General features: G+C 40.6%; 3 protein-coding genes across 4 annotated transcripts; 1 reads left to right on the top strand and 2 right to left on the bottom strand.

Moving 5' to 3' along the window:
• The first annotated feature begins 7 nt into the window (after positions 1–7).
• On the top strand, positions 8–5,004 carry cpt2 (carnitine palmitoyltransferase 2). Of its 2 annotated transcripts, XM_088598652.1 has the most exons (5): positions 8–429; positions 1,161–1,241; positions 1,511–1,617; positions 1,772–3,079; positions 3,801–5,004. In XM_088598652.1, the coding sequence occupies exons 1-5, from the start codon at positions 239–241 to the stop codon at positions 4,127–4,129; spliced, it is 2,016 nt and encodes a 671-aa protein (XP_088454778.1). In that variant the 5' UTR covers positions 8–238; the 3' UTR covers positions 4,130–5,004. The 2 variants fall into 2 exon arrangements, with proteins under 2 accessions (XP_088454778.1, XP_088454779.1); XM_088598653.1 differs by lacking the exon at positions 1,511–1,617 and having other exon boundaries at positions 288–429.
• Positions 5,005–5,264: 260 nt separating this feature from the next.
• czib (CXXC motif containing zinc binding protein) lies at positions 5,265–8,840 on the bottom strand. The gene is made up of 8 exons (XM_088598662.1): positions 8,735–8,840; positions 8,566–8,649; positions 7,769–7,825; positions 7,287–7,368; positions 6,527–6,558; positions 6,002–6,079; positions 5,838–5,903; positions 5,265–5,672 (listed from the first exon to the last, which is right to left on the bottom strand). The coding sequence occupies exons 1-8, from the start codon at positions 8,738–8,740 to the stop codon at positions 5,595–5,597; spliced, it is 483 nt and encodes a 160-aa protein (XP_088454788.1). The 5' UTR covers positions 8,741–8,840; the 3' UTR covers positions 5,265–5,594.
• Positions 8,841–10,316: 1,476 nt separating this feature from the next.
• Positions 10,317–13,379, bottom strand: magoh (mago homolog, exon junction complex subunit). The gene is made up of 5 exons (XM_088598663.1): positions 13,189–13,379; positions 12,457–12,515; positions 12,128–12,238; positions 11,158–11,240; positions 10,317–10,526 (listed from the first exon to the last, which is right to left on the bottom strand). Exons 1-5 carry the CDS (start codon positions 13,274–13,276, stop codon positions 10,427–10,429), a joined length of 441 nt encoding a protein of 146 aa, XP_088454789.1. The 5' UTR covers positions 13,277–13,379; the 3' UTR covers positions 10,317–10,426.
• Positions 13,380–14,762: the final 1,383 nt, after the last annotated feature.

Genomic DNA, 14,762 nt, shown 5'->3' on the forward strand with positions numbered 1-14,762 from the left:
GGGACTATATTTAGTGGGACACCGATTGTACCTACTTCCTGATCGGTGGAGTTAGTCTGGGGGGGTCAAAGTGAATGGGAATAGGGATCGTCTAGGTTGAGTCAGTGTACTGTAATTTAAAATAAATTGGAATTGAGGATCAAAATAACTTTTGATGTAGTATTAAGGTCGCTGAACTGCTTCTATAATTGAATTCATCCGTCTTTTTGCTTGTTGTTGCGGGCTGTAGCTAAATCAGATGGCAAACTTGGTATTTGTGCAGTTTAATTCAGCTATGAGAAGGTGTGGGAGACTGTCTCCAGTCAACGGTGCTGTTTTCACCTCGAACTGGACCAGCCGGCGGACTTACAGCAGTGAACTTGATCCTGGTTCGGAATACCTTCACAAGAGCATCGTCCCAACAATGCACTACCAGAAAAGTTTACCCAGGTGAGCGCCGTTTTAATATGCCTGCTCCCACATTAAGAGTAGTTAGAAAAACGTTTTAGAACATGCAGTCAATGAAAACACAACAAAATTAATCTAACGAAATGTAATAAGAAAATCCAGATTCCAAAGTTGTACTTTACAATTAAATTGGGAGATTATTCACAAAAAGCGTCTTTAAATTTTATACATTTTGAATGTGAAACGTTTTAGTTAATTGCCAGCGGTTTTGACATATACCCCCTGTGCTGTGCTTTACTGTAACTGTGAAGTCATAATTTAAAGTTATCCTCTCATCCATGTAAATAATCGTCTGAATGAGTGAACTCCTTGTAAATCTCCTACTGTTATTCACGTTCCAAAACTTCTCTTGATTGTTTTCTAGGTTTAATATAATGGAAAAAAATAATTGGCTTAACAGGACAATAAAATGCTTTACCAGCATAGCACATAGGAGGTATGATGTCGCTGAGAATGTAGGTGAGAGGTCACCGACACTGTGAATAAAGACAGCCAATCTGCTGCGAGTTTTGAGACTGTTGTGCGCTTCGCAGTGTTGCATGTAAATACATCCTCCTTGCAACCCCGATAGTTAACGTAGCATCCAGAACTCGACTTCTGGCTGACGTATCAATTGAGGCCAACAGAAACCGATAAAATTGCAATATACGGATACTGTTGCATGTGATTGTCTTCTTTATGTATAATATTGTTAAAGTGAGCTTTCTTTTTAGATTGCCTATTCCCAAACTGGAAGATACAATAAGGCGATATTTAGCAGCCCAGAAACCCCTATTAAATGATGAACAGTACAGGTAAGAAATATGGTGTCATGTTGTTTAGCTTTGAACCCTTTTTTTCCGTTTTCCAGCACAACCATTGTGTAATGAAGCCTCTTTGAAACCTCTTTCTTTAGTGTCCTATCATATATTAAATAAGACTTATTGATCCCATAGATAGATATTAAAGCTAGTGGACATCTTTAAGATCATTTATATCCTGCATTAAGTCGCATATCGTTGCAGGGAAGTCTGGGACAGGCCTATTCCCCTCTGCCTCAAGCCCTGTTGTTGTGTCTTTGCAGCAACACTGAGAAGCTGGCCCGCAGCTTTCAGAATGGTGCAGGAAAGGAGCTGCATGAGGAGCTGGTGGCCCAGAACAAGAAGAATAAACACACCAGCTATATCTCTGGTGGGACAGCAAATCCTCCAGAATCTATGCATCTTAAGCAGCATACATAGGCTCTTTGAGGTTTAAAACGCAAAACATGGCAGGTTATTTTGAAACGTTGTTACTCGGTTCACTTCAGTTATTCTTTTTTTTGTGTGTTCCTTTCCGTTTGTAGCCCCCTGGTTTGACATGTACCTGTCTGCCCGGGAGTCAGTGGTGCTGAACTTCAATCCCTTCATGTCCTTCAATCCCGACCCCAAACCGAAGTACAACGACCAGCTGGTGCGCGCCACCAACATGACGGCCTCGGCCGTGCGCTTCATGAAGACGCTGCGCGCCGGCTGCCTGGAGCCCGAGGTCTTCCACCTCAACCCGGCCAAGAGCGACACGCGCGGCTTCAAGAAGCTCATCCGCCTCGTGCCCCCTTCTCTCTCCTGGTACGGCGCCTACATGGTGAACGCCTACCCACTGGACATGTCCCAGTACTTCCGCCTCTTCAACTCCACCCGCATCCCCCGGCCGCGCCGGGACGAGCTCTTCACAGACGAGACTCAGAGGCACCTGCTGGTCATGAGGAAGGGGCACCTGTACGTGTTTGACGTTCTGGACCGCAATGGCCACCTGGTGAGGCCGGCAGAGATCCAGGCTCACCTCCAGTTCATCCTGGACGACCCCGCGCCGCCCCCTGCCTTCCCGCTGGGCTTCCTGACCAGCGAGAACCGAGACGTGTGGGCCGGGCTGCGGGAGAAGCTGCTGGAAGCCGGGAATGGGGAGGCCTTGGGGAAGGTGGACAGCGCCCTCTTCTGCCTGTGCCTGGATGACGAGTCGATGAGGGACCACATCCACACCTCTCACAACATGCTGCATGGGGACGGCTGCAATCGCTGGTTCGACAAGTCCTTCAGCATCATCCTCACCAGGGACGGGTCCGCGGCCATTAACTTCGAGCACTCCTGGGGGGACGGCGTGGCGGTTCTGCGCTTCCAAAACGAGGTCTTCAAGGACACGACGGAGCGGCCCCTCGTGGGCCCCGACTCGGCCCCGGCTCCCGGAGCTGACTCGGCCTCCGCAGTCCACAGGCTGGAGTTCATCCTGGATGGCCCCCTGCGGGACGGCATCGCCAGGGCCCGAGAGAGCTTCCAGGCCACCGTGTCCAAGCTGACCATCAATGCCATGGAGTTCAAGACAGGGGGAAAGGAGATCCTGAAGAAGAAGAAGCTGAGCCCCGACGCCGTGGCCCAGCTGGCCTTCCAGATGGGCTTCTTGCGGCAGTACGGGCAGACGGTGGCCACGTACGAGTCGTGCAGCACCGCGGCGTTCCGACACGGGCGCACTGAGACCATCCGCCCAGCAACGGTGCACACGCAGCAGTGTGCCAACGCCTTTGTGCGAGAGCCTTGCAAACACAGTGTGGATGAGCTCTTCACGATGTTGGGAAAGTGCTCCAAATACCATAGCCAGATCACCAAGGAGGCAGCCATGGGTAGGCACCTTTCCCATTTACTTGCATGTATGTCTTATCTGAAGAAGAGGTACAGCTTAATCACCAGGTGGTTGATAAATATAGCTTTCTAGTTTGTTGCCATTTAATAATTGCTTACACTTATATACTGTAGCTCTTTTCTAGACACTCCACTCAAAGCACTTTACAGGTAATAGGGGCTCCCCTCCACCACCACCAATGTGCAGCACCCACCTGGATGATGCAACGGCAGCCGTAGTGCACCAGAACGCTCACCACACATTAGCTATCACACATAGGATTATTAGGAGGCCATGATTGGTAAAGGCCAGGGGGAAATTTGGCCAGGACACCGGGGTGACACTCTTTTAATAACCACAGAGAGTCAGAACCTCGGTTTTAGGTCGCATCCGAAGGACAGCACCTTGTGATGTGTGAAGATTGACCAATTCCCAATAATAATATCTTAACTACATGGGTGATAATATTAACAGCTCATCAAATTGTTAGACACAAAATGCACTGAATTTATAGCCAGCATTTAAGTTTTCCAAATTCTGAGGGAATTCAACCAAATAAATTATAGAAAAAGCAAAAATCCAAATCTTCAAGGAAGTTAAGATATTACAGTAATTGACATTTTAAGCAGTAAACTTGCTTACTTACTTAAATTTAGTTGCAACTTCAAGAGCGTTTATTAACATGAGTTATTGGTTAAACCATCCTCTCATTTTCCTAATAGGCCAAGGGTTCGACCGACACCTGTTCGCCATGAGATACCTGGCCAACTCTAAAGGGCAGACTCTGCCCAGCTTCTACCAAGACCCTGCCTACGCAGCCATCAACCATAACATCCTGTCCACCAGCACTCTGACCAGCCCTGCGGTGAGCCTGGGTGGGTTTGCGCCGGTGGTCCCTGATGGTTTCGGGGTGGGCTATGGCGTCCACGACCACTGGATTGGCTGCAACGTCTCTAGCTACCCAACCCGCAACGTGCACGAGTTCTTGCAGTGTGTGAGCAAGTCGCTCGAGGACATTTTCACAGTGCTGGAGGGGAAGCCCATCAGCTAGAGAAGCCACTGCAGTCTCCGCAGTCCAACAGTCGCCAGATGCAAGCACTAGCAGTGCAGACTTCATTACCCGGGAATGCCCGGGTTCCTTCAGAGGAACCTGAGAGGCATTTCAAAATCACAAATCCAAATCAGTTCTACTATGCTTTGTTACAAATGCTTTCTAGTCCAGCAATATTCCCTCTCCATCTTTGGGATTGTTTTATCAGTAATGAAGCATGGCAGGCTACTTCATAGGGTTTTACAAAACAATATTCTAACTGACTTCAAGCCATCCCACGCAACCTGATCCAATGTTATAATGCAACTCTGGCAGGAATGATAATGCCAGATACAGCTCTGGCAGAATTTAAAAATAATCTGCAGAATTCTTTACGGCACCTACAAAGAATTGTTTTCAGAATTTAATCTTTAGTCTCTACAAAATGTTGGAAATTATAACACTGAGAGCAGAACACAGAAAATGATTTACAAGAAAGACCTTGCATTTTAATCTTCCAAGCAGCTGACCGAAACTGAATGCATATACTTTTATTCTAAAGCACTGTTATTGAGGAAATTGGAAAAATAGCAGTCAATATTATGTTTTTTGAATACCTACTATAAGGTAGTGTTAATAAAAAAAAAAATTTAAAGTGCAACCTCATGTGGTGTGGAAAACGGTTTCATGAGTGAGTTTCACCAAATGTTTGTTATTGAAAATTGTAGCAAAAGGATTGTGCTAAAAATTGATTTTTGCACAAGAAATAATGCTCTATTCTGAAGCACTGTGAAAATAATTTAAAACCAACACAACCTCTACATGACTCTCCTTGTTTGATTTTAGAGCAGATATACTTAAAAATTGTGCCTTAATAAAGGAAATTGTTTGCTTTATTGACTTCTCCCCTCCTTTTTTCTTTTGAATTGTTTTTGGACATTACTAGCACTGTGCTAAAAGCTAAAGATGGCTACTGAAACCCACTTTAAATAAATTAAATAATTATTGTTTGTAAATGTAAAATCCTACATTGGAGTGTTGCCCTTGATTTGTACTTGCAATAATTTACCTTCTTAAAAGCAATTTGTATCAATTGCAGAACATTAATCTAATAATCATTGTACACAAAAAGAAATACAGTGTCTTACCAGGGACATCTAATGCAAGAGATTATCAGTCTTGATTTTATTAAAGCTTTTTTACACCACAGTCAGCAGTTTCTCTTTTTAATAAAGACTTTTTTACCCATGTGGACAGACAGCATCAAGGCTTTGCCCTGCTGTCAGCACTGCGCTGACCTGCCTCTGAACTGGCAAAAATGAATACAATGCCGTCGGCAGTACTGAATTTGTTCAGATTCACCACCACCCCACACACTGTCATTAGAACAGGCTTAGCACATGACACACGAGCATGTTTCAAGTTTGGTGAGGTGATGAGGTCTTGGGAGTATCCAGGAAGCTGGAGAATCATCCATCCAAGGAGATCAGCATTTGATAAACTGGTGAGTGACTTCATAGATGCCCACTGACTCGCTGATCTTCTCATCATATTCATTCCAGTCCTGAGTAGTGGGGGAGAAAAATGACTAAATGACTTGAACGTAATGTTTTCCCAGCACTGTATTATTGGAAGGCAGTGACCTTTGTGTGTTCCATACAATACAGGATGGCACAGTCTGATTTACCTCCTATTATTCACAACATTCAATCTAAAAGGAGCCACTTACTCCTTCCTGCAGGTTGATCTCTGGAAATGGGGTCCCAGATTCTGCTCCCTTTGCAGCAAAGCCAGCCTAAAAAGACGAAAATAATCAAGCCGCAATTGTAGTACAGTCTTACATATAGTATCGAATACATATCCAGTATATACATATACAAAAAGTCCATTCACCTGGGGCTGAAAGTCCACCGGCTCCAACCCTCGACATTCAAACTGCACAATCGTCTTAAACCTGTCACTGTCCTCAGCCTGGAGAACAAACACAAGTCAGTGGTTTCTTAAAGTAGAGTTGCACCACACACTTATTTTCATTCTTAATGTTTTCATTGTCCTTAAAAGCATTACATTGATTACTGACAGAAACAAGTGTGTTGTGTCAAGCATTTATATAATAATAAGCATGTAATTTACCCATGCCTTACTAAAGGTTTAAGCTCAGATGCTAAGAATTAGATATTGTAATGCAATTCAACAGCTACACGTTATTGTGAAAAAACTACACTTTAAATTGCTGCAGATGGCATTCTTTCATTAGATCACTGTACAGTATATGTGTGTATACTGTAGGATTACTGATAGAATAGCTATACTTGTCACAAAAGCTTGTGAACACATTTTTTTTTAATACAGCACAATCCACTTCAAAAATCACATAATAAAATCTAAATCCATGTAAGTAATCCAGGTTTTACTTACATTGTATGGAGTAATGGTATCCTTTAAGATGTCTGTTGAAACATTAATATTATATTAATAATGCATAGAAGTGCACTCAAAAATAAAGGTCAATATTTGAAACCAATTATTATGCAAACAGAAAAAGTAAAAATAACATTCTCTTTCAAATCTATTAGCAGAGTCATTAAAATCCTGTCATATATACAGATGAACTCTTTTGCCAGTTCTCTACATACATAGTTACTCCCCAATAAGTTCCTACAAGGAAAACCGTTCAGGTTAGTAATGGAACACAACCTCACCAGCAGAACTCTCCAGAAGGAACACCACCCTACCAACAAAATCTTCTAGAGAGAACACTCCACCTAAGCAATAGAATTCTCCAGACAGAACACTCCACCTCACTAACAGGATTCTCCAGACAGAACACTCCACCTCACCAACAGGATTCTCCTGACAGAACACTCCACCTCACCAACAGAATTCTCCAGATGCAACACTACCTCACCAGCAGAATTCTCCACAAGAAACATCACCACACCAACAGTATTCTCCAGACAGAACACTCCACCTCACCAACAGAATTCTCCAGACAGAACACTCCAACTCACCAACAGAATTCTCCAGACAGAACACTCCACCTCACCAACAGACGTCTCCTGACAGAACACTCCACCTCACCAACAGAATTCTCCAGATGCAACACTACCTCACCAGCAGAATTCTCCACAAGAAACACCACCACACCAATAGCATCCTCCAGACAGAACTAACTCACCAATAGAGTTCTCCCGGGAACACAACTTGCACTTCTGGACCATGCTGGCACTCCCCCTTCCTCCTTTCAGAGGCATGCTGTCCTGTAAAACAGCACTCCATCAAACCAAAAGCTTGATGGCAAACAGCAAAGAAAGACCCATGCTGCCCAGTTACGAAACAGTCTCCTATGTGGATTCCATATTTGTGATTGTTTATCTTATTCACATGAAGCAATCTATATTTAAACTACTATAGTTTGTAACGTGTCATTTTCCTATTGCACAGCTTTACTGTACCTATATAAAAACCATAAATGAATTAACTAATTTCTCAAGGTGAAAGTAAAAAAAGAAACTTAAGGTTACATCCTACAGCTGTAGTGACCAGAAAGGACATGAATGTTTGAGCACTCATGCCCTTTCTCTACGCAATGTCAGGACATCAGGAATATCACAAGACTCTCTCGACAGGTTTTACAAGCTGTGTCACACCCAGACCTACCATTAGTGTGATGTACTGCCATTTGTCTGATACTTCTCCGCAATTTCCACACTTCAACTGCATCAAAATATCAATTAAAAAATGCATAAGGAACAACATATACACAAATGAATTTCCCCCCATACAGCTACTTTATATACAGTAAACATCCCAAAGATTAGCGGCAGAAACGAGAGTTATGAATAGTCAAAAATAACGTTAAAGCAATTAATTGGACAGAAAGAAATAAAATCAACACTTGTAGCCTTCTATTTATTGCAAAAGAATAAAGCAACAGATTTTGAAAAACAGGATATAAATTCTTGCACACAGCAAACGTGAAATACAACCTAGTAGGTTTTTCACGATATCATGTACTGTATAACCTATTCTGTACTACACAATGTGCCACGTCTGTACTGTCCTTCGGGATTATGAGAAGTACACTGCTAAAGTAAAAAAAAAACGAGTTTAAAGTTTAATCTGAAAAATTTATCAATTAAATCTAATAAATGCATCTGAAATAATGCACGTCTATTATCAATGTTATCACGCAGCCGTAACAGAAGCGTAGGGGGAGCTTCCAGCTCATTTTAAAGCACGAATTGCATTACAGTATGTTTTTATTTGTGCTGTCAACAATACTGCATTTCGGAAAACACATTTTTAAGAAAAAAATGTTTTTTATTTAAAATCGAATAATATTTTAATGTATTATTAATCAAAATAATGCAAACCTGTTTTGTCAATAAGTCTATTACTTTATAATTCGTTCTGACTTTTTGAATGGCCAACGTTAACGTTTATAGACACAGTACCTTTAGGAACCAGTGAAAATCTTCTCCCTCCGGCCGGACATTTGTGATATTTTCCAAAGTAGCTTTAAACTGTAGACCAAATTTCTGAAAACAAAATTAAATTATATATAGAAAATATAATGCAAACAATACCAAGCTACTTAAATTGACATATTTCACTAGTACTTACCACCATCTTGAACTTTCTCACTGGTGAATTGCCGTATTTTTTTACGTTTATCTCTATTGGTTAGGCTGTGTTACACTAATGTCTTTGCGTAATGACAACATGAATCTCCGAATATACGCCACGCTTTCTGCTTTCTCACCTGCGCCCTCTAGTAAAAATAGGGACACTTGATTTGAAAATCGACTAAACTAATTTTTCTGTCTTGAAATAGCGGCAGTACTGAGAAACTTTAGTATTGTAATTGTTTTGTTGTTGAACTTCGTGATTGTTGCCCTTAACCAACAAAACGCAAAACGTTCATTTGAATGAAAATGATCAAGTAAGGGTGTTGTAACATATCCACGCATGATGTTGATTAATAATCTCAGAATATAATTAAGTGACTGCAGGACAACTTAAAAAGTAATTATTTTAGAACTTTTGAACTCGTTTTATTTTAATAATTTTTGAAAATCCTACTGGTCTATAATTTACAGTGCCTAGGTCTTTTCTGAGATTCATAGCTTTTGCACTTTGAAAGGCTTGTATTTTCCTAAAAGATTAATAAAAACAGCGATTTCCATCTTCTAATACAATGGTCCTATCCCTTATCCTAATAGAACCACGGTGTTTGCTCGTTTTTATCTCTAAATCACCGTGTTAATTGATGCATTTAACTGATCTGCTCATTTTGGTTTTTCATATACGATACTTAGTTCTGCACTAAGTCCCAAGTTTCAGAAATACTCCACTTCAAACAGAATGTTTCCAACATCAGCATTACAGAACATTAATCCTCCACTCTTCAGCTCGGTCACTCATATTTCTGACTAAACAGCGAGTCATCAATTTATGATTAACACACAGCTGGGGATGACTGCATCACATACTCCAATGCCAAGTTCCATTTCTTTCTGCAGTGGACCAATTGATTATATACAATACATGGAGGTTCTGAAAACCTGACATAAAGGAATAATTTGGTAGAAAGAAATTACAATTCCAATTCAATGTTCTAATGCTGCGAGCCCACCTAAACCAGGGTTAGGAACCACTGCTCGAGCCTGATCTCGTTAGATCTCAAACGCCAAGCAAGGTTTGACCCAGTTAGTGACCTCTAAAATGTGCTGCTCCAAGTGGTGATGTGGAAGAGTATGTAAAACTCTTCCTTTTAAACCATAATTTTTTAAAGAAATGTCCCAAGATGGCGGCTGGAGACATTGTGGAGACAGAAGGTGCCATCTTTCGAATATGTCAAACCGAGGTCCATGACTTCTAGATCCCAACACCCCGAATTCCACCATGAAATTGCACAATTGGGCCAAACTACAGCTCTCTGTAATTTAGATGATGATTCACTTTCTTTGTCACCTTATCAGTTATGTAGTGAGGCTGCTGCACATTACCCTCAAGGGTTCCCTTCTATATTTAAAACACTTGGGATGTATTTGGATAAAAGCCACTACAAACAACTAAAATAACCGCTTTAATAATAGAGGCTCAAAATAAACCTAATTGAATTTTTACATCTCCTGTTCGTTGTGACAATATGCAAGCAGATTGTCAATTTCTACAGAACAAATTATTTCATCACACAAAGGAATATAAGACGTTTTCATTCATTATTTTATTTAAAATAAAAAAAGTTTCCCCAAAGCAATGTACAAATAATCCAAAGCAAGCACACAAGAATCATAAGAAATATCTTCACTCTTAGATGGGTTTGATCTTGAAGTGCAAACCAATGAGACTGAAGACAAGACATTTAAGGTCTTGAACCAGGTAGTAAAATACTCTGAGGCCCTCTGGATCCCTGAAATAAAGGACACATTTATTGCACCACACACACCACATCATCACCATTATGAAAATAGGATATTCATGACAAATGTGCTAAAATAAAATCTCTTTATTCCTGAACTAGGATTATGAGGGGACCCGATTTAATTCCAAAGGACTAAGAAAGCGAACCCACAGAAAAGTGCATTTAAAACCGAGAAAAGGACTCACAAAGGGCTGTGCAAATCAGCAAAATGGCTGGATGAGATCTGCACAACAATTAACTACAATAAATCAAAGGCACTAGATGGGCCACATGACCTCCTCTTGTTAATAATCATGTGGTCTTAAACTATAAATGAATTATACCTGCTGTGCACAAACTATAAACATTTATATTCAAGTATCACAAACATTTTCCACTACAATTGTTTTAAGGAGTAAGGATTGTTCATTTGTATGTTAAAGTCAGTAAGATGAATGCTATAAAAAATGGAGCACATTGACATTTTGAAATGATCTGATTTTAAAGAAAACAAATATATTTTAAGGACATTTGTAGAAAAGGTGAAACTGCAGAAAACATAAATTGACACATATACCACGTGTAAAAAAATATCACATATTTTACAGGGTCTTCACAATACCTCAAACTAGATACTTACTTGGACTGGTTGACATCAATCAAGGACCCAATCTTGGAGGTTGTGAATGAAATGTGTTCATCTCCTATTACAATCTCCAGCTCCTACAAGACATTTAGCATATGAATTAGGAAAGTTTAAGTTAAACCTCACCTACTGAGCAAGCCTCAAGATATAGACTTGGATTTAAAATATTGTACCTAGCTAAAAGAGCATGATATCAATAGAACTGCAAAATCCATTCGGTATGCCAGTCATACACGAAGCACCAGCCACTCCTCCATTTCAATACTTCCAATCCAACAGTGCTACTGAAGAGACTGAAATTAAAAGTTTAACATCTAAATGGCACAACAGCTATCATCCATAACTGCAAGGCAACTTTTTTCCCCATTAAGGCTCGTGGGAGTATGGAACAAGCTGCCCAGCCATGTTCTCAAAACTAACACCTGGCTTCTTTCAAAAAGCAACTGGATGAGATCCTCAGATCACCAACCAAACCAAAAGGACTAATGCTGCTGCCATTTACCATTACTTATTCTCATATCCCATGTCTGTGGTGCACTTTTAATATGTGTCTGTCTCCAGAAGTACTCTTCATAAATCTAAACCCAGGCAGATGCTTTGATTATCAAGTATCACTTTTTTGCCGAAGTGGAAGTGAAATTAAGCAGGATATGGAATCAAACAAGAATACTGAGACGTAAAAAAGGACCATTTGTTAGATGACCAGAACACAGTGGTACAGTGGTTAGCATTACTGCCTTGCAGCACTGGGGCCCCGAGTTCAATTCTGGACATGGGGTGCTATCCGTGTGGTTTATTGGCTTCTTGGAAATTGGCCCTGTGTGCAAGTGTCCACTTGGCATCCTGTCCAGCGTGTATCCTGCCTTATGCCCGCTGCTTGCCATGTTAGGCTCTGGCTCCCCTGCAACCGTGAATTAGATGAAGCAGTTAGAAACACCTTGAAGGAAAACAGAAGCACACTGACCTGTCTGCCCACTCTGTCAGGTGGTGGCCACAGTGCATCATCTTCCTTAGTGATCTCACTGTCATCTATTATCCTTTTCAGTTCCTCCATCACACTTTTGTGTACATATGCCTTGGGAAAAACAGAAAGGTCATTATAAAGCTTCAGTGCCTCATGATATGTCAATTTTATCTCCTCATTCTTAACAAATTGATAAGAGAATGCCCTCTAATGCTAATGTAGATGCCCGCAAAAAAATGGAATACAATTTGTTTAATCGCAGAAAATGAACAGTCAAAAATACTTCCTAAAGTATTTCATAATGTAAGATAAGTCTCAGGCATACACACCTCTTTTCTGATCATGACATCGTTTTTGTAATTGCTGTTGTTGGCGTATCGTAGCTTCCCTGTAAAAAAATTAAAATAAGTTGCAAAAACCGTAAGTCTCACTTAAAGAAACAAACACTCCTGATCTTTTCGTATTTTGAAAGCGTGCAGTGTTTCCACTAGGAAATCGAGGTTTTTCAACAATACCTTCAGACGGGAAAAATGCAATTGCCCAAGAATGAGATCAAAACATGTATATCACAAGTTTCCAAAGTCGTGAGGAAATACTGCCACAGAAGGTAATTTTTTAAGCATATCGTGCAATCATGTATTACTTCGGTTAAGTTTGTATCGGTTTTTGCCTAGTGAAATTCGCGTTCGTTTTGATTTTATCGATATATTCTGAATAAGTAAACAGGGTCTTTCAACATCGGCACTTTCGTCATCGTCTCATTCATTTTCTGATTGGCATTTTCTCTTCATTGTTTCAGAAACAAACTTAAGATAATTATATCTAAGCGAGATGGGGTACTAAAAGCGTATCATACGGGACATATTTTCACCATCAGCTGGTGTAAGTATCCAGCCTCAAATACCTAAATTAACCTGGTGATTCACCTACATCCACGTTTACAGTGAGAATCCCTCAATTGGTGCCCCGATGATCAACTTCTATATTAGGATTCAGGACTTAAGTACCGTATAGGCCCAAATCCACAGCTACTCAACTCTCGGCCTCTTTTTCTGACTTACCATCGGGTCGAAACTCAAATTCCAGAAACTCGTGCCCAAATTTCCCCTTATGTCCCACATAGTATCTCAGGTAAAAGTCGCTCGACATTTCTCAGCGTAGCACAATGCACCGTTCAACCGGGAATCACAACGACACACACTGCTCAGCGCTCTCCCTCACAACGCCCGCGTACTGAGGGCACAGTTTACTGACGTCACCCAGGCGGGTCGCTCTATAATGACGCCACGAATAATCAAGAATGGGAGATTGTGTTCTTTCTTTTGCGTTTTTCCAGTTAATATTCTAGCAACAAACACTACCGTGAAGATATTACGGAGAACACGGTTGCCTTATCTAAACGTTTTCAGAATAACCTACGATTATTCCGCGAAGATAAATAAATATCACTGACACGTGCTACTACACTTTTCTTATGCTGGAATGGAATAACCTCCGGTCCAATAGGTGGCAGTTTAACGTTTATTGGCGCAAACAACACATTTGAAGAACAGACAAAAATAGGAATAATAGGGCGCATATAATTTAGAAATAAATGCAAGACCTTCATGTAAAGTCACCGCCTCTCTTTGTATAGTTCTTTGGTCATGGATTTGATTCAGACCAGGAAACCCTTGTGTGTGAAGTTTGCATGTTGGCCATGTGGCTTTTCTCTGTGTGCTTTAGTTTCCTCCCACCTTTCAGACTGTGAATGCCCTGCAATGGACTGGTGAGACGTACCAGAAATAAATAGCTTTCTGGTAATGCATGCCTGCACAGAAAGTTAATTTACAGTATGAGTAATAAAATAATAATCAACATATTATAAACATTACTCAGTCACGGGTTAAAAAATGTAGCAGACTTTGGTTGTATTCTTCTATCAAAACCAGAAGAGATAGCTAATCTTATTTACTTTACAACTTGCAAACTGAAATGGCTGGGATCATGCTTACATAATCAGGATTGATGATTACATTCCAATCAGTTCTAAATAAGTGTGTGGTTTTGATCTCTTGTTCAAATGTGATTTGCCATATACTGTACTATTTCCGATTATCTTTTACGAGGGGCATGGTTGTGATGAACCTCTTTTTCCTCACCTAATGCCATATCATGGAACAATGGGAATTAAAACATTTTTAAAGAGCAGTTTATTGGAAAGTCTATTAGATAATAAAGGTTTTGTCCATCTAAGATTCTGAAGCTTTTCTATTTTAAGTAACAAATACTGCATGTTAATCTAAGAAGAAAATCTTTCTACAACTCTTTTGTCAATTTGTTATATAAATCCTACTTTACAGAATACCCAAAAATAGTGTCTCCCATCTGCAAATTATAGTAGCTCACTGTGAAATTCAGAAGGTATTGAATGGCCCACCTCCAGGTCTTGAAGACCTTAGCATATGGCATAGTTCAGATCTTAATCTGAGATCTGCTGATTTGAGTTTTGTTAGTCTCCAGAAGGGCTGTTTCCACACAATGTTAGAGACAGCCTTGAGCTGTGCAGCACTACATAAGTGCTCATTCATTCAAGACCTTGTGAATGTCATTTTTCCTTCCTTTTCACCATAGCTTTAAGAGAATAATTTAGTTT

The sequence above is a fragment of the Lepisosteus platostomus genome, chromosome 11 (genome assembly GCF_059453375.1).
Source record: "Lepisosteus platostomus isolate fLepPlt1 chromosome 11, fLepPlt1.hap1, whole genome shotgun sequence".
Lineage (NCBI taxonomy): Eukaryota > Metazoa > Chordata > Actinopteri > Semionotiformes > Lepisosteidae > Lepisosteus > Lepisosteus platostomus.